The sequence below is a fragment of the Nicotiana tabacum genome, chromosome 17, assembly GCF_000715075.1.
Source record: "Nicotiana tabacum cultivar K326 chromosome 17, ASM71507v2, whole genome shotgun sequence".
In the NCBI taxonomy this organism is placed as follows: domain Eukaryota; kingdom Viridiplantae; phylum Streptophyta; class Magnoliopsida; order Solanales; family Solanaceae; genus Nicotiana; species Nicotiana tabacum.
This window is the reverse complement of record NC_134096.1, coordinates 2168588-2189986: the sequence shown is the minus strand read 5'-3', so window position 1 is coordinate 2189986 and position 21399 is coordinate 2168588. Positions and strand designations below refer to the sequence as shown.

Here is a 21399-nt window from a genome sequence, read left to right as displayed (position 1 = left end):
CTAGGGTTATTTGATACTGACGACAAAAATCAATGACAACGGGGCCGAGGGGGCCCAACATGAAAGGGTAAGTGTAAACACTTAAAAACCCTTCCACATGGGTAGTAATGTCTTCTTCCGGGGTCGGGATCACCACTTCTTTGCCCTTCCAGTTACAGTCTTTCTTTACCTGCTTAAGGTACCTTTCGGTTATCGAGCATATATACCTCGACACTGGCTCGCATCGACCAGGAATCGATGAGGCTTTATCGATCTTGAAATCAGAAGTGAGAACACACTCTTCAGGTCGTTGCTCCACCGGTGTTTTGTCGCCGGCCGGCCGCGATGAAGAAGCGTTTTCTTTTTTAGGAACAATTTTTGATGTTTTTGCCATTTTTGTATGGATTTGAAGTTAAAAATAGATAGAGATGATAAGATTTGGTGTTTTGAGAAGATGGCAGCAGTGAAAATCGTAGATTTGCGGATGAAGAAGTTAGAAGGTATAAAAAGCTTTGGAGATTAGAAATCTGAAAGTAAAAATTCGAAATGGTGGAGATAGGGGGCGACCATCGACTGACGCGCATTTAATGCCTTGGTAACTGTACAGATGGGACGTTTCAATCACTTCCGTCGCTTACGTCATAAGGATGATGTCATGACATGTCGAGGTAGAAAATCGAAGGCTCAATTCGTTTCTTGTCATTACACTCCAAAAAAACGAGGGGACTATTTGTATACGGTTAAAACCAGACCCACCGATTTTACTGTTTGACCGAGACCGGGAGTTTGCATCGAAGGACGGTCTCGTAACGGAATAGGCCATATCACGAGGATAAGGTACCGAGCTCAGAACCGAGGTACCTGTCGAGATCGAGGCTAGTAGCGATCGAAGCCAGATGAGACGGATATCGAGCAAGATCGAAGATACATAATAACAGAAAGACAAGATATCCGTGGCTAACCGAGGATCATGGCATAAATCTCGGTGACTGGTCGAATCAGAAACGGTTAATTAGCTAATCATGGGTTTTCTTTCTGTAATTAGAATTGTATCATAAGTGGAACTCCTCTACTATATAAAGAAGGGTTTTAATCATTTGTAGGACACATTTTGACAGACACAAAAGGCAATACAATTCTCTTTATTATTTTCACCATTGTTATTCAGCTTGTTATACTTCCATAGTTCTTACATCAACATTGTCCAAACTCAAAGGCTGAGTTTCATTCTAACACTGGTTTGCTTTACTTTATTGTTAATTTCTATTACTCATCCTCACATTTATCAATTGGTATTAGGTGAAATCACATGTCCTTAGAACCATATTATAAGTTTAATTATTATCCAATTTTAAACAATTATTTATCTACGGAATTTAGTCCGTTAAGGCTCAAAGAACAAGCTTTCTTTCTTTTCATGCCATAATAAAAAATGCAAACTTGCTGCTATTAATGGGCAGAGATGTTAATCATCTTCTTAACCTCGTTAAAAGACACCAGAACTACCGCAGAGCAATTCAACAGATTCATACTCAGTTAATATTCACGACTGCCGAAAACGCCTTTAACCCAAGTTCAATACCCATCATATTAACTTTGTGGAACTCTGTAATTCGCCATTACTCTCTTGGCATTTTACCACAAGAAGCCTTTTTTCTTTTCCAGAAACTCCGATTCCAGTATCAAAAAGTTATCTTTTTTGATAGCTTTACATATTTATTCTTGATCAAAGCATCTGCCAATTTAGAACAGTTTTGTATTGGAAAACAGCTTCATTGTTTGAGCTTGAAGGATGGATTTGAATCGCATGTTTATGTGCAAACTGCCTTGGTTAATATGTATGGTGAATGTGGGTTAGTTAGGGAAGCGAAGAAGGTGTTCGATAAAATGCCTGTCAGAAATTCTGTGACTTGGAATGCTTTGATCAGTGGTTCTGTTAAATGGGGTGATGTTAAGGTTGCTCGGGCGGTGTTCGATGCAATGCCGGAGAAGAATGTCATTTCTTGGACGGGTCTCATTGATGGGTATACGCGGATGGGTCGGTTTAATGAGGCTTTGACTTTGTTTCGCGAGATGGTTGTGGTCGAGGGGATTAAACCGAGTGAAGTGAGTCTTTTGGCGATTTTCCCCGCTATTTGGAATGTTAGGTGTCTAGAGTGTTGCCAAATGGTTCACGCTTACGGGGAGAAAAGTGGTATTAATGCTTTTGATATCCGTGTTATGAATTCGCTTGTAGATGCTTATGCTAAATGTGGAAGCATAGACGATGCTGTGAGAGTTTTTGAGGATATAATAGATGAAAGAAGGAATTTGGTGTCATGGACGTCGATAATATCAGGATATGCAATACATGGGATGGCAAAAGAAGCTTCGGATAGTTATCAGATGATGGTGGATGCAGGTGTTGAACCGAATCGCATAACGTTTTTGAGCATGCTCAATGCTTGCAGTCATGGAAGTTTAGTGGATGAGGGGCTCGAGTTTTTCAGGAAGATGGTTGATGAGTTTGGGATTCAACCAGACATTAAGCATTATGGCAGCTTGATAGACATGTTAGGCAGAGAAGGTAGGTTAGTAGAAGCAGAAGAAATAGCTTTGGAGATACCTAATGCTATGTCTAATGTTGTGATTTGGAGAACACTATTGGGAGCTTGTAGTTTTCATGATAATGCAGATATGGGAGAAAGAGTTATGCAGAAGATCATGGAGATGGAAAACAAATACGGTGGTGATTATGTGCTTCTTTCGAATATCCTTGCAGGTATGGGCAGGTATGTTGATTCTGAGGTTGTGAGGCGAGTGATGGATGAGCAAAATGCACTCAAAGCTCCCGGCCTTAGCTTTACTTAATGTAAGATTGTAAACTGATTGATATATTGTTATAAGTCACATTTTCCTTGATAAATTTTTTCTTTCACTGGAAGTAGGACCAGCACAAAATTGGTACTTTTAAGCATTTCTTCGTTTATTCTCATTTATTTCGTGCCTCCTTTTGCCCTTTGCTTAACCTAATCTCAGAGCTTCGGCTAATCATAACTTGCCTCCTAATCTGATTAATGCTTGTCCTATTTACTATAAGGCTCAGGCCTGAATGCAGTCCAATCTTTTATAATTAGAAAGGTCTGCAGGCTAGCTGTTGAACGTTAAAATTTGAGTACAAAACTTTAAGCATCGATTTGTTAGTGACAATCTATGCACAAACTACCAAATATAATATGATCTACTGACCTGTTGGATGTTAACCTCTGTTAATGAGGTGATGAAATATAGCTGGATTTTGTTGAAAGGACTGGCAGGACAATGGATGTCAATAAGAATTGGCATTCGAGAATAAGAAATTCATCACTTACTAGTGGACGTGCTTTATTTTTGTCAGGTAGTCATTAGTTAAGCAAGAAATGAGTATGTTATTACTGAGTATACTTGAGGGGTTTCTCAAATTACTGTTAGAGAACATGAAGGAATTATCAGAATACCAGCATTTTATAGTAAATGTAGACAAGAACCTGCTCATGAAATTAAGAAGGTCGCCCTAGAAGCTGTCTGTAACAAAATATTGCAAGGCTGAATGGCATCTATCTTGGACTCTTTGTTTTCATGTGACGGTTATGATGTTCACTAACTGATTCTTTCACTTTGATTAAAAAGAAGTTGAGAAACAAAAAAAGCATTCTGCCCATGGTAGATTTGGGTTGCATGGCAAATCGATAGCTGTTTGAAGAGTCATGGAGATGCCCAAGATGATGCCAGCTAAAGTAACATAACAACAACAACTACATCTCAATCGCAAGCAAGTTGGGGTCAACTATGTAAATCATCACTCACCATATCACTCCATTTAAGCTCATCTCATATCAATATTATACGAAATAAACAAAAAATAAAAAAGTTCTCTATTTTTTTCTCATATAAATCTTCAGCAGGACTAAAAGAATTTTTGAAAACATAGGACCTAAACAAAACGTACTAATTGATCAAAACATATTCCCAATTAATTGGTGTTATCTATGTTGATCTTTTTCTTCCATTGTGCCCTATTTTTCGCTAGGTCTACATGGATTCCAAGAGATTGTAAGTCTTTAGGGACAATTTCCTTCCATGTGATTTTAGGTCTACCTCGTCATGTTTTGTCACTTTTACTCGTCACTATTGAACACCTACTGACTAATGCACGAGATCGACACAGGACATAACCTAACCATCTCAAGCGGCTATTTCTCGTTTTATCCTCGATATGTGCTACTTGCATTTTCTGCCTAGCTACAATGACTCTAAGCTACCCTTTTTAGTGGTCTTTACAAGAACTTCCAAATAGAAACAGATTCAATGGCTGTTCCTTTCCATCCTACAAGGAGGGCCTTCCCATCATTTTGAACATTGCAGGAACTGCCTTGGGAAAACTGCTTGAGAATCAGATTTGCTTGATACCAAGATGACTCACTGAGTTCCATTTCAACCATTCCAAACCTTGCAAAGTATGCTCTCCATACATCAAGCTTCATATTCCGTGTGAACCTTTCTGCACCCTCAGCTGCAACCATATTCCGGATACCTTCACCAATATGAAATACCTCAATCCTCTTTCTAACCAAATTGTCTCTATCCATGCAGTCCTCAAAGCAATCAAAAAGCACACCATAAAAGAAAAGTGCCTCCACAAAACGGTTCAAAAATGAAGGTGAGTTATGGTTTGCTTCCACCTCACAGACAGCAACTACAGATGGTCTGAGTCCTCTGATTACTCGGATCGTGTTATCCATATACTCTGGCCTGCAGATCATTGTCCTTAGTACAGTGTTACAATAGACAGCCACAGTTTCATCTGCTTTAACGTTTACTGATTCTGCCCTAAGATCTTTCATGTCAGACATAAAGACTATATCGAATGAAAAGGGCAGATTCAAGGAATTGGCAAAATTTTGTAATCTCTTGCCTGTTTCTTCGATTTTCTCTTTTTCTTGGTGTCCAATGGCAGTTATTTTCAGAAGCTCAATTGGACGGTCACATTGTTCTGCAAGAGCTTGCATCAAGCCTGTACACTGAATTCCAGTTCTGATATTAAAATCAACCAAATGGATCTTGGTTGCACCTTTAACATTTTCAATTATTGCTTGAACTCCTGCGAACTGCATTACTTGGCTGAATGGAATTTCTGTGTGGCAGGTTAAGGCTTCAGGTGTGGTACCTAATGCCAGAGTGCTTAAAACCCTTAATTTTCGTTCAAAACTTGGGGACCTTCCTGTTTCTCGATCAATCCTTTCTTGTAAAGCTTCACCAAAATAGAAACAAAGCCTCTGGATTGGATTACCTGTTGAATATATAATTGAGTAAATAAAAGTGTACTTTCTCAGTTCAACATGGTTCAGAGCAAGTCTTGGGTTCAAGTCTCGCGGCCACCCATTGTAAAAAAAATTCTCATGTACTTGGCCCATGAAAAAGAATCAGACCCGCACATGAGGAGGCGTGTTGAAGACATAATACTTAAGTAAATAAAAGTGTACCTTCTCTAATAACTTAATCTTTTAAACGAAATGATCACACACAGCTCAACATTACCTGTGACGGATGCCTTCCACAGGCAACGTGCAATGGATTGGCTAGCCAGATGAAATTGCTGCTGATCCACTTCTTCTGCAGCAGCTAGAAGGAGGTGAACGAGTTCCATGTCCCTCGTTTGCTCTATGGAAAGGCCCGAAAGTGCAGAAGCATAAGGATGTATAAACATAGAAAGACCATCTACTCTTTGGGTGGAGTACTGGATATATCTTTCTCCAGCAACTCGCAAGATTTCTTCTGTTGACAACTTAGGGATGTTACCTACATGAGCCTCGTTGATGTGTACATTGCTCAAATTTTCCTCGCTTGATTTCTTGAACAATCTCCCACAATTGTTCAACAGCTCCAACGATGCCGAAGAAATGGGATTTGTTTTCTCTCCATGGAAATTGCCAAGCCTTGGCACTTGAGGCTGAATCCTATTAGATGCTTCAAAGGTGGACTGAATTTGGACAGGCTGCAGGGGAAAGTCCGTGTTGGAAGAAGAGTCATCACTTTGAGTGCAATAACCTGAGATGTTCTGTTGCTGATCTTCCGATAGTTGAACATGTTTGTCTGATGTATTCTCTTGATATTTCAGGTCAAACACAGAGTAAAGAGAGTCAAGATCCTCACTATCCAATTCAAACAAAGGATCTATTACTCCGTTGTTGACCAATTCATCTCTCACACACTCTTGAAGATGATTGTGACCAGCCTGGAATACACTGAAATCAATGGCGGGGATTGAGACTTGATCCATGATCCTAGAACTGTACGATCTTTTCCGCTATTATATTGCTAACTGCTAACCTGAAGAAGTAGTCTTGATCAGATTTATAGTCTTGGTGATGTCAGGCTTATAGCAAACTGTATTTTACTGCTGGAAGATGTAGAAAGGAATTTACTCGGGTTTTTGAAAGTGAAGTTTTTGTCCTCGGAAATAAAAATAACTTGTTCATGGTGAAAGTTTAGAAGACCGATGCCAGGATGATGTTTTCATGCCTGGGACAAGCAAAGAGTCCAGATGAAAGATAGTCTCTGGTATTGTTTTTATCTCTAAAAGCAACCTTGACTGAGGTAGCTCATCATAGGCCTTAACGAGTTTGATTGATTAAGGAATTTTATGCATTTGGAGAAGACGATTGGGACAATGAAATATTGTTGAAAGCATATTGCCATGGTTAGAAGGAAATGGCATTAGAGAAACAAAAAGGAAAGTCTGCAGGCCAAATGTCTGTCTCAGTAAGGAACAGAAGTGATACAGTGTCTAGAGCAATTGAGCTTCGGAATTGATGTCTTTTTGGTCAAAGTAATGGAAAAAAAGGAGGTAAATTATTATGTCATTTTAGTTATGACTTGGCACAGGACAAAAACCTGATAATCATAGGACTTTCTCTGGCTTACTTGTCTTAAGGAAATAGAAAAGAAACACACAACATAAAAAAACATGAAGATTGTTGGCCATCCTGAAAATTGAAGAGGTTAGTAGTCTTTAAGTTTTGTGCATTTGAAACTAATCATGGTATCTTTTGATAATTCACTCTTGGATTATAATATGCGAGTACTATTTTGATTGCAAACTGAACAATTTTTGAAAGAAGAGTAACTTTCCATCATCCAATTTATGCTTCTTAATGTAATAACCCTTCTTTAGATTTTACATTACTGAAAGTTTAATTAATGAAGGTGGCTTTGGAGCCACGGTAAAGTTGTCTTCGTGTGACCTATAGGTTACGAGTTCAAGCCGTGGAATCAGCCAGTGATGCTTTGCTTGCATCAGAGTATGCTGCCTAACATCATACACCTTGGGTGCGGCCCTGTGTGAATACGGGATGCTTCGTGCACTAGGCTGTCTTTTCTGAAAGCTTAATTAGTCTCGTCGGATCTTTTGTGTATAACTGTCGTTCAGTAATGGCTTTAAAGTTTAAGAGCAGAGATTTGTTCCGTTTCCCCCTTTCACATCACTTAGGTTCCATCAAATTAGAAGGGCTTGAATAACTGTAATTAAGTTGAATGAGTTATATAGAAATGTAGAATCAATCAATCAAGCACCCCTTCTTGAACTAGATAGACAAAGAAAGAAGTACAAATTTAATTCTTTTATTGTTTTCCTTTCTACTATTTTAATAAAATTGATTGCTTTTTTAATATGATATGGTTCTTTCAATTTCTTGTGAGCCATTTATTTCCTTCTGAAACAAAAGATCAAAATTATCTTTCTCCTTCACAAGTCGACAGCGTTACACCGTCTAGTATTTGCATTTGTTTTACTAAAAAAATACATACATGTCCCCCTCATTGACCAAACAAAAACAATAATCTACTCCCTCTTTAACAATCCAGATTACAACTGTATAGAGACAAAGAAAAGATCAGATGAATTCTCAGACCTTTTCATCATTTCTTGTAGAATAGCCGGCATTGTCCGAAGAGTCAACCACATTCCCACAAAACAAAACAAAACAAACCCAAATAAGACCCTTCACAATCTTAACCATACCAATTGCCAGAGTCATATAATACAAGCACCAACCAACAAAATCAACCAAATCAACACTACCTATCAACTCCCTTTTCACCTCAGCCACAACAACTAAAGACTCAACTTCATCCCTCAATTTCCACCACCACAACACACCAAAACTCATTGCCATTGCCACCTTCTCAACCACCCTATCATCCGCCGTTTCGACCCCGAAAACGGTGTCGTCCACTACCGGCTTCACCACTTTCTTGGACCAAAACGACGTCGTTTCATGCAACCCGAAAAAGAATATAACTCTACTCAATAAACATAATCTTTCGTGATGACTAAAACTTGAACTACCACCTATTCCAATAGCTATGCTACCTTCTACGCCTATGCACACAAATATTTGAAGCACGAAAAGAAAAAACCAAGCGGTATACAGACAAGGTTTTGAAGTCATGTGATCCGCGGATTGTTTAATGAACAATATGGTTCGACCTGTTAACCCGTGGATGAGAGCTGAAACGGCGACAAGTGGAACTAGTACGTGCAGAATATTGGGATTCGCGTAGAGGAAGATTTTGACGAGAAGAGAATCAGGTCGTATGTAGTACTCAGCTGAGGTGGTAATGAGATAGCGAGCGACTGAGAGCCTGGCGAGGACAATAAAAGAGAGAGGGAGGAGAAGGCTGAGGAGGATAATGGTAAGGCATTGAAATGATTCTTTTAACATATTGGCAACATAGTCGAAGAATGAAATGGTTTTCTTCTCTTCTTGGTAGCATATTTCTGAACTTAATCCCATTTAACTTTAATTAACAAGCAAAGAACTGCTTTCTCTTTGACAAGTACGTAAAGGAATGAGGAGTATATAAGTGATCAAAATTTTGAAGAAACGAATTATGCAAGTTAGTAGAAGAAGAATAAGTAAAAAGACTATAAATTAAAGTGGTTGCCACGACTATCTTCTCTAACGAGTTTGGTGTATATATCCTTTTATGGACTTATCCAATAATGTACTTTAATTTATTCATACATATTTCCACCAATTGGTGGCCGCCGTACACGAAAGATATTTTATACTAATTGTTTTTTTTTTCTAATTTAAATTTGAAAAAATTTACCCTATTAGATCACCTAAAAGACAACAACAGGTAATCGGCTATAAAGTTGGAATTAGTAACCTAGAGAAATAAGACAGTTACCTACTATAATAGATTAAAATTCAGTAAAAACTTAATATTATCCGTGTATATAATTTATATTCTACTATAAGTTTACCTCTTAGCATAGTGATGAGTTACCAAAAAAATTATTTAAAGGTATACAAGAGAATTTAATTTTCTAACACTCACTTAAGTATAAAATTCAACTTAGGCATAGTAGGTTTTTATGCCCAAGAGGAAGAACCTTTTTCTATTTTCATTCAAAGTATAGTACGTATTCAACACCTCTTTACATATAGAATATAGATGCAAATATACATAGTGAAAGGAAGCATCAGCAAGTGCCAAATATTCAGGAAGAATTGATCTGTTATCTACGTTGCTAGTAGTATAGAGTGATAATATGAATTATATACTAACAAAGGTTGTAGTAGAGTGTTAAGTACTCTTTCATATATCCTTAACCAGAGGTCTCGGATTCGAGCCTAAGGTATAAAATCGCCTTTGTTATGGAGTGTTTTACCCCTAATGTGGGACTTTCTTGCGCGAATTCGGATTTAGTCGGACCCCAATAGAGATATTGGACACCAGATGAAAAACAAAAAAGGATAATATATATATAAATTATATCATCCTTGCAATTTAACCATTATGCGTATTTTAGTTGCATTAACCAATATCTAGAAACTAGAATCCAATCAAACACGAACATAAATTCAAACTACTTAATATTCTAATTTTCTCATGTCTAAGTTGATGTAACTAGAACTACGTGCTATAAAAGGTCGCTTTGTTGTTGGATAATTAATTGGACTTCAATTATTCCTTTTTTGGAGTGAAATTCTTAATTAGAAGTGATCGTGACAACGACAAATCTCACCAAATCCAACGTGATGGCATTATATGTGGGCTTTAATTCAAAGATTTGAATTTGGCCTTAAAATGGAAGCTAGCTAGAATATTATAAAAGAACAACCATTTTAAAGGACTTCGCATTCGCAACATGATGAAAACATGCAAATAGGCTCCACACGGATGGAAACTCTACCAAAGACTGCATTTGCACCCCAATTAAAAAATAAATTTAAGTTATATAATCGTTCGTTCTTGTAAATAATTAGGAGCTGATTCCAAAGCTTGAACTGATGACCGATATATTATACATATACAATTTTACTGTTACTCCAAGGTTCCTTCAACAAAGGTTAATTTTTTTTTATTTGGTAATTCAGCTTAAGTACCAATTCTAAAAACTCGATGAGATTCATATTATTGTCCTTTCGTTCTCATAGTTTGCTTCTTATATAAAGGCAACCTAGTGCATTAAGCTCCCGAGACCCTTGTGGTCCGGAAGGGCCGGACCACAAAGGTTTATTGTACATAGTCCTACCCTATATTTCTGCAAGAGGCTATTTTCGCGCCTCGAACTCGTGACCTCCTGGTCATATGGCAGCAACTTTATCAGTTACACCAAGGCTCCCCTTCAGTTTGCTTTTTATATCTATAGTTAAAAATAGGAGGTGACTTCAATGGTCACATTGTGGCGACCTCTGGGGGTTATGACGGTGTGCATGGCGGCTTTGACTTTGGAGTTAGGAACGGAGGAGGTACTTCGTTGTTGGACTGTGATAAAGCCTTTTATTTGGTGATTGCTAACTCGTATTTTCCGAACAAGGAGGAGCACTTGGTCACATTCCAGAGTTCGTTGGCCAAGACTCAAATTGGTTATCTACTCCTCCGGAAGTGCGATAGGAGTTTGTGCATAGATTACAAGGTTATACCAAGCGAGAATCTCACGTCTCGGCATAGGTTATTGGTGATGGACTTAGAGATCGTGAGGAAGAGAAAGAAGAGGGTTGTGTATGGTCAATCCAGGATCAGGTGGGGTGCTTTGACTAATGACAAAGTGCAGGAGATGGGGAGGTGGCTATGGGAGTCTGGAGAAGCAGTGGGGACGCGATCTATAAGTGGACCACACGACAGCGGAGTGTAGTAGAGTAGTTGCGAGAGAAGTGTTAGAGGTCTCGAAGGGTTTCTCTGGCGGCCACAAAGGTGATTGGTGATGGAGTGAGGAGGTATAAGAGAAAGTGAAAGCCAAGAAAACGACGTCCTTGAAGCTTATAGAGAGCATGGACGAGGAGATGAATAGGATGAACAGGGAGGGGTATAGGAGGGCTAAGAAGGAGGCGAAGTTAGCGGTTTCTGTGGCAAAGACTGCGGCGTTTGGGCGTTCGTATGAAGAGCTTGGGGCCAAAGTCAAGGAAAAAAAGCTATACAGGCTAGCCAAGGTGAGATAGAGGAAGGCTCGTGATCTAGATCAAGTTAAGTGTATCAAAGATGAGGACAGTAGAGTTTTGATGGAAGAGGCTCATATTAGACGAAGACGGCAGACATATTTCCATAAACTCTTGAACGAAGAGGGTGATAAGGACATTGTGTTTGGCAACTTGGAGCACTCCGAGATACGCCAGGATTTTGGGTATTGTAGGCGCATAAGAATAGAGGAGTTCGAGAGGGATATGCGTAAGATGCGCATGGGTAGAGCTACCGGGCCAGATGAAATTCCTGTGAAATTTTGGAAGAATGCGGGTAGGGCAAATTTGGAGTGGCTCACTAGGCTGTTCAACGTCATTTTTAGGGCGAAGAAGATATCCGATGAATGGAGGTGGAGTACGATGATTTCTCTGTATAAAACCAAGGGAGGTATCCAAAGTTGTAATAATTATAGGGGGATTAAGCTACTTAGTCATACGATGAAAGTTTGGGAGAGAGTGGTTGAAGTGGGGGTGAGGACCAGTGTGTCTATTTCTGAGAACCAGTTCGGTTTCATATCGGGCGTTTAACTATGGAAGTCATTCACCTTGTGAGGAGATTGGTGGAGCGGTATAGGGAGATGAAGAAGGATTTGCACATGGTGTTCATTGACCTAGAGAAAGCATATGACAAAGTCCTGATAGAGGTGATCTGGCGATGCTTGGAGGCTAAAGGGGTCCCAGTAGCCTACATTAGGGTGATTAAGGACATGTATGATGAAGCTAAGACTCGGGTTAGGACAGCAAGAGGAGACTCGGAACACTTTTTGATTGTGATGGGATTGCACCAGGGATCAACTCTTAGCCCATTTCTATTTTCCTTGGCGATGGATGCATTGACGAGACATATTCAAGGTGAGGTGCCATGGTGTATATTATTTGCTGATGACATAGTCTTAATTGACGAGACATGGGGTGGTGTTAAAGAGAAGCTAGAGTTTTGGAGGCAGACCCTATAGTCTAAGGGTTTCAAGTTGAGTAGGACCAAGACGGAACACTTGGAATGCAAGTTCAGCAACGTTATTCAAGAAGAGGATATGGAGGTGAGGCTTGATACGTAAATCATCCCCAAGAGAGGTAGTTTCAAGTATCTTGGATCTATAATACAATGTAATGGGAAGATTGATGAAGAAGTCACGCATCGTATCGGAGCAGGATGGATGAAGTGGAGGCTCGCTTCCGATGTCTTGTGTGATAAGAATGTGCCGCTGAGACTTAAAGGTAAGTTCTACAAGGTTGTAGCTAGACCGACTATATTGTATGGAGTAGAGTGTTGGCCGGTCAAGAACTCTCATACCCAAAAGCTAAAAGTAACTGAGTTGAGGATGTTAAGGTGGATGTGTGGGCATACCCGGTTCGATAAGATTAGGAATGAAGTTATTGGGGGAAAAGGTGAGAGTGACCCCTGTGGAGGATAAGATGCGGGAGGTGAGGTTGAGATGGTTTGGGCATATTAAGAGGAGAAGTATAGAAGCCTGGCACAGCTGGAGCCGACTGAGGACATGGCCCTAGACAGGAGGGTGTGGAGGTCAAAGATTAGGGTAGAAGGTTTGTAGGTAGTCGAGCGTTTTCTCTTTGTCTTACTCAGTTCGCTAGCATTAGTGTTAGTATGATATCTTTTTATTCATAGATTGCTATTATTACCTAGAGTTTCACTGCATTCTTGAATTTGATCTTATTTTATCTTGCTATTATCCCTATTTGTTGCAATTACCTTTTTATTTTCAGTCGTTCTCAAGCCGAGGGTCTATCGAAAACAGTCTCTCTGCCCTTCCGGGGTAGGGGTAAGGTTACATACATCTTACCCTCCCCAGACCTCACTTGTGGGAAACTACTCGGCTTGTTATTGTTGTTGTTACCAATAAAAGAATGAGGAAATTTTCTAACTGTAGGTCGCTTGTAAAACCGCGACCTACTTCCTTTTATGTTTTTTCTTCTTTTGAAAAAAAAATTTGAACAAAGCTTATAACTGTATGTGTTAAGTAAACCAGCAGCCTACTTTATTTCATGGTTTTTCCTTTTTTTTTAAAAAGAAAATTTGCACAATTTTTTTTTTTTACCGAAGGTCGCATGTACAATAAGCGATGTACTTTCTTTTATAAATAGTGCCCTACTTGCTCTTTTGCATACTTATGAGGATAGTGGAAAAAGTGAAAACTAATGGATAACTCTAGTTTCGTGTTGTTTATACATTTGTGACAGATTAGATGGTGAAAACAATTGTGTGACCCGAATACGAAATTGTCTTTGTCAGGGAGCGTTTTATTTTCAATGTGGAATTGTTGTGAATTCGAATTTAGTTTCTGCAACAAAACTTTTAAACCCCTAGAGAAGAAAAAAATAAAACACAAAATTTATGAGTAATTGGTGACTGTAATCAGAGTACACGAACATTTCAAGATTAACCTTTAAGAGGTTTCAGAATTCTGGCAGGAAGCATTTTCTCCTTTAATAGTTCTTATGCGATGTGAATATAGAAATGTCACATGGTAGCCACTTATAGGACTGATGTTTAAGTTTTATCCAACACCTGTAAATTATTTAGTGTTTAGCCACAATTTAAGAAAGTAGGAAGATGTTTCAGTTTTTCAAACGAATGTCATGAAGTTCAGTTTTTTAGTTCCTGAAGTTCAATTTTTTTAGTTCAAAGCTTCAGGACATTATGTCTTTAAGTTCAGTTTTTCAAGTTTAAACTATAGCAACACTATGTCTTGAAGTTCAACTTTACAGATTAAAAACTTTAGGACACTATGTTAGTTCGAACTGTGTAGATCAAATTCTAAACTTATTTATGTTTATTCTACCGAATAATTAAAGCAAACATTTCCAACCATTCGTTGTGATTGGAAGAGGAGGAGTTCGAATGAGTTTTGGGTCTTTGCGATGAGAGAGAGCAAGAACTTTCATTGTTGAAGGTGTATATTGATGGAGTCGAGTCAATTTTTGAATTACTAGTGATCGTGAATAAGTTCTTTGGTAGTAAGTGTTATATATAGTGGGAAAAGAATTAAGGGATGTTGAAGAAGAAGAAGACAGAGAAAAAGAGAAGCAATAGAAGAGGCGAGAAAGAAAAGAAGCGAGCTGCCCTTTTTATGTGACGGGCTAATAACAACAATAACAACATCCACAAGTGAGGTATGGGGAGGGTAGAGTGTACGCAGAGCTGCCCTTTATGTGACTGGCTAAGCTCTAAATAATTTACAAACTCTGATTGAAACTTAAATAGCAGCCAAAACAATGGCTATCCATGCACTTTCCTCGATGTGAATCCAGAATAGTGAGGCTCTAATGCGTGAACCGGACACCTGAGAGGAAAAGACATTTCAAGATTGCTCGAACCAAAATCATCAGCTGAGGTACCAATTCTCAGAACTCGATGAGGCTCATATCCCATGCTTATTGATTCATTATGTGTTTTTGTTCTTATTGTTTGCCTCATTTTATATGCCTAGTTGGAAGTTGGAACCATGTTTCAAAAAAATTCGAAATTTAGCCAAGAAAATGTTTGAGAAGGTGGATTTTTCTTCATTTCTCAATGTTTTCTTGCAGTGTGTTACGAAGATGGTTTAGAAGGTCGTGATCATTTATTACAGTCTGACAAGTGCATACACACACTACACAGAAATTACAGAATTTCTAATCTACAAATAGATCATAGTTCTAGACATGCTCATGAGTCATGACCTGAAGATTACAGGTTCGAATCATGTCCCCACCTAATTGGCAGCACAAAATACCAAGGAAAGACAAGTTTTTTTTTTTGCATAATAATCTCGATGAGAATTTCCAATTGGCAGAAAAGAGTAGTTGTAGAGTTTGATTGAGATAAAACAGGATCAGAAGAGCTCTTATCTCTGACCAATAATGAAACTAAAGCAAGCACGAGTGCAGATTGAGATTTTGTCGAGCAAATCAATACGTGAGCAACATTGGCCACAATACCATTCTCAACTATTATCAATAGCAATGATCAAGGTAAGTCTTTTTTGTGCATCATACCATTAAAACAAAAGGCAGAGTGTTGCTACCACTTTATGGCTCCAGTGTTGCTAGCTGCTTTAGTTGTATGTTCAGAACTATCAAGCTCATGTAACACCACTGTGATTGTTGATTGACATAGCAACTATTTTCGGATCTACCTTAAACTACATGATCCACTTCTAAATGTAGATTTTCAAGCTTTGATCTCAGTTTCACTTGACATGCTAGTTAAACTCCAAATCCAAGTGATTGTAAGTATGGGCATTACCAGAGTTCAACCCATGTATCTGAGTTTACCAATTGGATGGAGCAGCATTTTCAAAATGCATCAAAAGTATCCTAAAAACTAGACGGAGTCAATAAACCAATTGAACTTGATAAGACTTACCATAGCAGCCAGGATATGAAGTGGTCAAGAACGTCTAAATAGAAAGGCTAAAATCGACTAGAATAACGTAAGAAAGGATAGTCATCACCAAAAAAATGCTTAACTGAACTGCCAAGAGGTTAACCAAAGCTAGAAGAACTTAAAATAGGGAAAAATGAATAAAAACAGAACAGCAAATGTATTAAGAGGTTCGGGCATGCCCATGATAAATTCACACTGACAAAAACTTTAAAAAAAATTGTTCCCAGCTATGTTTTGAATCACTGGGGTAGTCCAAATTCCTGTATAATTTTCTATAATATGATTGAGAGAAAAAAGAATATCTCCATTATCCTTACAAAGTTAAACATAAATAAGCAGGAATACCTGCATAGGTCACAATAATTTTAACAGCCTTTTTCATGAATTGCTTTGTAGCACTTAAGACTGCAAAGAGGAAGGTTTGACTTCGAATCACGGTATTTGTATGGGTTCTCACAGGAAGGACCAGCACATTTCTCGCGAGGGGGAGGATAACTGGAGTATAGCAACAAAACCACAAAGCATAAACTGTAAGTAACTTAAATGAATCTTAATAACAAAAAGTAAGGATCAATAATATTCAGATTCCAGATGTAACAAAACGCATAGGGTGGAAAATGAGGACGAAAGGGAAAGGGAAAGGGTGACAATCCTTACCAGCAAGGCTTAGAGTCAAAAATACTTGGCAAACCCATATCCTGAGGAAATGTCACGACAGTACCAGTGGGGCCCATAACCGTTCTGATAGTGCTCGACGCAAGCATCTTCTCTTTAGCAGCCTTCTCCTGTGCCACATACAACGATTAATTGATTGTCAGCTTCATAACCGATAACAAACTGGAAACCTAGCAACACATGGGATACCTGTGCCAACTCTTCTTGCTGCTTCTTGATTTTCTCTTCTCGCTTCTTCCTGTTGGAATCTTGACCTAGTATTTTTCTAATTGCCTCAGCCTGCAAAATTGAAAAAGTTATGCTCATTTCAGCATCGTAAAATCTCAAAAAATTTAACACATCATAAGCAAAGAAAAAGAACAAGGGCAAACCTCTAATTCCCTAGCTGCCTTCTCGTTTTGCATTCGACGTCTCTCAGCAGCCTCTGCTTTCTTCAGTTGCTGCTCAACTGCTGTTAGCTTCTCCTTTTGTTCTGTTGAAAAAGCAGAGATGGCAAGACAAATTTTGTGAATCAGAAAAGGTGATTGAGGAAAGGGATAACATCACAAGATATGAGTAAATACAAAATTTTCTCACTTCGAGGTGGTGGCGGCGGTAAGCCGTTAGGAAACTCAATCCGATTAGCAGAAGTGGCAGAGGTATCCCTGCTTGATAGAAGAGCTCGTTGCCGTGTTGTGAGACTTGCTTCCCTTTTTGTTTCAGCCGGTGTCTCAGGGGAATCCTCCTCATAATCAGTGTACTCGGAACTTCGATCTGATATTCTCTCAACTTTTTTGCCTGACCTTCCAACATCGTCCAAGATTTCATACTTATCGACCTTCAAAACGCGGGAAAGACTTCTAGTCTTAGTTGATTCTTCCCCCAAACCCTTATATCCTGCAACCTTCGAGGTTTTAAGCTTCTCCAAATACCGAATCTCGTCATCCTCATCATCATCAAGGCCATCCAAAACAAGCCTCTTTGGCATCTTCTTGCTCTTACGATTTTGATGAGGCTTGTCTCCTTGTTTTTCTAACGCATTCCTTCCCATATCGCCCTTGCTAGTACCAAAAGTGCCTCCTGAGAAATCGTTCCAGGAAATTCCTTTTGACCCACTTTTCTTATCTGCCGGAGGACCGTCTTCACTTGAATTGTCCTGAAATCCAGAGAGAATGGTTCAATTGAAAGATCAGCATTACTAGGAACATTAAATGATAATCTATCTCTACATAAATGCCAAAGATTTACTAGCCATACACATAATAAAATGGACAAAAGAATAATCAAAATTTGCATCTTTAAATAAATTGCAACAACAACAACAACCCAGTATAATCCCACTAATGGGGTCTAGGGAGGTTAGTATGTACGCAGACCTTACCCCTACCCTGGGGTAGAGAGGCTGTTTCCGATAGACGGCTCCCTCCCTCCAAGAACTCCCCACCTTGCTCTTGGGGTGACTCGAACTCACAACCTCTTGGTTGGAAGTGGAGGGTGCTTACCACTAGAGCAACCCACTCTTTAAATAAATTGCAATGACTAAATTTTCTTGCTCACTATTTGGAATGGAAATTAGTGAATTTCTAAATCAGCAACCAACAAGAATGCTTCTCGGGCACATTCTTTATTCATTCCCTGAGAAACTAAATAACCAAGTTCAGATGTTGCTTTATGTGTTCTCTTTTTCACATAATTTGGATACTAGACGGAATCTATTATGTGGCAAATTCTTAAGTGGCCTCCTATCCAAACCAACCATAATTTTCTACCAGATTAAATCTGACAACATTATTAAAGATTCGAGTGGATTTAGAGAATCCAAATAATTAACAATTTGAGCGTGCGCAAAACCTGAGGAGTGAGATTCTGTCGTGGCCGAAAGGCATCAGAAGGTCGTGCACTTTTAGTAGACGATGAACTGCCAGATGCTCCATAAGAATTGTTTTTGGTTTGAATAGTGCGTGTCACGCCACCAACTTTCAGCTTTACCTTTTTCAGCTTGCTATCGTTAGCTCCATTGTTCTCAGCGTTCCCTACCTGCCTAAGAGATGCACCATTCCTGAGATCCGTATCAGCTCCCTTACGTGCATTATTATATGTCACACTAGATCCCGCATCCTCCTTGTTCTTCTTAGAAGCATAATCACCTTTGAATCTGTTAGCAGAAGAATCTCTAGATATACCGTGATTAAACTTGTAGATTCTCCCTCCAACATTAGCATCGTCAGTATTCTCACCGCTAGAGACCCTACCAACACTATCTGAAACTGGTGTAAGGGGTGACTGATCACGGCGTTCAGGAAACGTCAGACTCTCTGTTCTAGGTCGACGCAACATCTGGCTTCTTTTCTTTCTAACAATAGAGGTGAGCCCTTCATATCGAGTACCACCACACTCATTCATGATGCACAAAAAGAATCCGCCCACCAACAGCAAACGTGTACCGATTAGATCACGGCCTTAAAGTCCACGATACAAAGATACAGCCAGATGAACTTGGAAAAAGCTGCACCAACTGGAAACTGCAAGCATGCAAAGACAAAGCTTTTATAAAACCCTTGTGGTAAACCATTTATAAGAGAGAAACATGAAGATAAAGCTAATCTTCAACAAAACTTTTGAAGGATAAGCTACTGAAAACAATTGAAAATCCAGATTTACCACTTTTAAAAAAAAATTGCTCCTCAAATGCAGTGGTGGAGCCACCTTTGTCCAAGGGGTGCTCGGAAAATTACATTGCGTAGTTTCTTTTAAGTATATATAGTATATTTTGAATTCTCTTAGTAAAAATTTTAGCTCGGCCATGCTCATATGGAAGGCCACGATTTTATTTTTAGTTTCGATAAGTCATGTGGAAGGGTAAGATATAAATGGGATCATCAATAAAAAGCAGTTATCACAAAATGGCATTAGAAATTTTAGACAAAACAAATTGATTGAACACAAAATCCTTTACTCAAAACATTATAAACATATAAAAAAAATAACTTGACACATGAGCCAATGAAAAGTCAAGTTCAACAATGGATACTAAGCATATAAAAAGATACTAAAATTCTACCAACAGAATACTCAAAACATCACATAAACACAAAGAAACACCCAATAAAGAAGCACCCAGAAAGATTTATCACAAGCCATAAAACAAGAACATTAATCAACACACACCCACATGCCAAAAAAAGCTAAATTTAACATAAACATAAAACTAAACACTTGAGCACAACATAAATAACCAAAAACATTTAATTTAACAGAAAATATATGACTTTAAAAAACGTACCTTGCCGATAAGCCGGTGGAGAGATGAAAAGGAGAAGAATAAGAAAAAGGATGGCTTTGCGTGTGTGTGTGTAGTAGGTTTAGGGTAGAGATGAGGGCTTAAGGGTATTGTTGATATAGCGAGTTTAGTAGTAATGGCAATGCAGATGCTCGTAATCTCGTCCATTTTTTTCTTTTCCTCTTGTGATTTTGTTTTCTTGTATTGGCCTTTTGTTTTGGCTTAGCCACACATTGAGTCTGAGTTGGGTCGACTCGCCACTTTCCTTTTTCTCCTCTCTCTCTCTCTCTCTCTCTCTCTCTTTGCTTCTTTTGTTTCCTCGTCTTCTACGCAGTGTTTTGCTGCAAACACACAAAACGTTATTTGAACAAAAAAGGTTGTTCCTTTAAACATAGGATTATTATTGAACACTGTGTTTTAATATAAAGCTCAATTAAACACCTAATGTTGATGCTTTTATATATAAGTCAATTAATTAATAATCTTTCATAAACGAAAGAAAATCTTTCATAATTAATAAAGCTAAGATATGGCGTATCTTCCTTGTTCGACGTGACGTGAATTATCGAGCATGCACTTAAGACTAGTAATACTTTGTAAAACATGTAATTCGTAAAATGATTTGCTAGCCTAGTTGTAGAGATGTTGTAAGCAAAGATCATAGCAATTGATTAACGAGGATCTTTTCTAAAGGGTGAAAGTATATTTTGATCTATTCGAAAGGATGAAAGGGATTGACACATTGTTTGCAAAATATGTTTTAGTTGCAACTACGAAATATATTGAAATATTCAAACTTTTTTATGTTCTCATAGAAATAATTTCTTGGCTCGTCGAAAAAATTCACCTCAAATATATTTATTAGAATATCTTTTACAATGTGACATAGTTCTTGAGAAATAATTCATCTTTTATTTTGATGGTTTTCTCTCCATCTTATTGTTAAGTGTTAGTAAATTTTTGTTATCTATTATAATATTGTATTTTTTTAAGTTTCCACTCGATGCATGGTCCTTAGAAATAATTCATCTTTTATGTTGATATTTCCTCTCCATCTTAATGTTAGCAGTTAGTAGTAAATTTTTGTTATCTACTAGTACAATTTATTTTTTAATTTTTTTTGGTTTCCCACTCTGATGTCTGGTATTTGTATTGGGGCTCGATTAAATTCGGATTCATACCAGAAAATTTTATATTGGAGGGTACGGCGTTCACTAACAAAGGTAACTCCATGTCCAGTACTCGAACCCAAAACCTCTAATTAGGCGACTCCATACTATAATATTGTGTTATGTGTTGGTATTGTTCCTCTTTAGGCGTTACTCTAATTTGATAATGCAAAGAACAAAGAACACTTCTAATCTATAATTAATCTGTGGTTAATTGTCATACCTCTCCACCATTAATTTGTTGTAATATTTCTAGATTTTATGTATATGCAGAGTGGGAGAATGAAGTTACTACTTCATAAATGGTTCACATTCATTCATATGACATTTTCTTAACTTTTGTGACTTCGTTTGTGAAAAGATACAACTTTTCAGAAGGTTTGAAGTTACTATCTTTATGACAATTTTGTCATTAAACCAAAATAAATATTACATAACATT

At 38.2% G+C, this 21399-nt stretch overlaps 6 protein-coding genes across 6 annotated transcripts; 3 read left to right on the top strand and 3 right to left on the bottom strand.

The window, feature by feature from the left end:
- The first annotated feature begins 1315 nt into the window (after positions 1-1315).
- LOC107799105 (pentatricopeptide repeat-containing protein At1g09220, mitochondrial) lies at positions 1316-6253 on the top strand. Its single transcript, XM_016622176.2, has 2 exons — positions 1316-2830; positions 6116-6253. Exon 1 carries the CDS (start codon positions 1432-1434, stop codon positions 2827-2829), a length of 1398 nt encoding a protein of 465 aa, XP_016477662.2. The 5' UTR covers positions 1316-1431; the 3' UTR covers position 2830; positions 6116-6253.
- Positions 2837-7587, bottom strand: LOC142171485 (DELLA protein RGL1-like). The gene is made up of 2 exons (XM_075233860.1): positions 5536-7587; positions 2837-5287 (listed from the first exon to the last, which is right to left on the bottom strand). The coding sequence occupies exons 1-2, from the start codon at positions 6275-6277 to the stop codon at positions 4275-4277; spliced, it is 1755 nt and encodes a 584-aa protein (XP_075089961.1). The 5' UTR covers positions 6278-7587; the 3' UTR covers positions 2837-4274.
- A 314-nt stretch (positions 7588-7901) lies between these two features.
- Positions 7902-8792, bottom strand: LOC107799101 (uncharacterized). Its single transcript, XM_016622173.2, has one exon. The coding sequence runs from the start codon at positions 8790-8792 to the stop codon at positions 7902-7904; it is 891 nt and encodes a 296-aa protein (XP_016477659.2).
- Positions 8793-8889: 97 nt separating this feature from the next.
- LOC142171467 (uncharacterized) lies at positions 8890-11146 on the top strand. Its single transcript, XM_075233826.1, has 2 exons — positions 8890-8895; positions 10661-11146. The coding sequence occupies exons 1-2, from the start codon at positions 8890-8892 to the stop codon at positions 11144-11146; spliced, it is 492 nt and encodes a 163-aa protein (XP_075089927.1).
- A 364-nt stretch (positions 11147-11510) lies between these two features.
- LOC107799102 (uncharacterized) lies at positions 11511-12424 on the top strand. Its single transcript, XM_075233825.1, has 3 exons — positions 11511-11856; positions 11973-12112; positions 12257-12424. Exons 1-3 carry the CDS (start codon positions 11511-11513, stop codon positions 12422-12424), a joined length of 654 nt encoding a protein of 217 aa, XP_075089926.1.
- A 3569-nt stretch (positions 12425-15993) lies between these two features.
- On the bottom strand, positions 15994-20124 carry LOC107799098 (uncharacterized). Its single transcript, XM_016622170.2, has 7 exons — positions 19793-20124; positions 18361-19031; positions 17107-17665; positions 16902-17002; positions 16720-16809; positions 16513-16640; positions 15994-16350 (listed from the first exon to the last, which is right to left on the bottom strand). Exons 2-7 carry the CDS (start codon positions 18910-18912, stop codon positions 16221-16223), a joined length of 1560 nt encoding a protein of 519 aa, XP_016477656.2. The 5' UTR covers positions 18913-19031; positions 19793-20124; the 3' UTR covers positions 15994-16220.
- Between the last annotated feature and the right edge of the window lie 1275 nt (positions 20125-21399).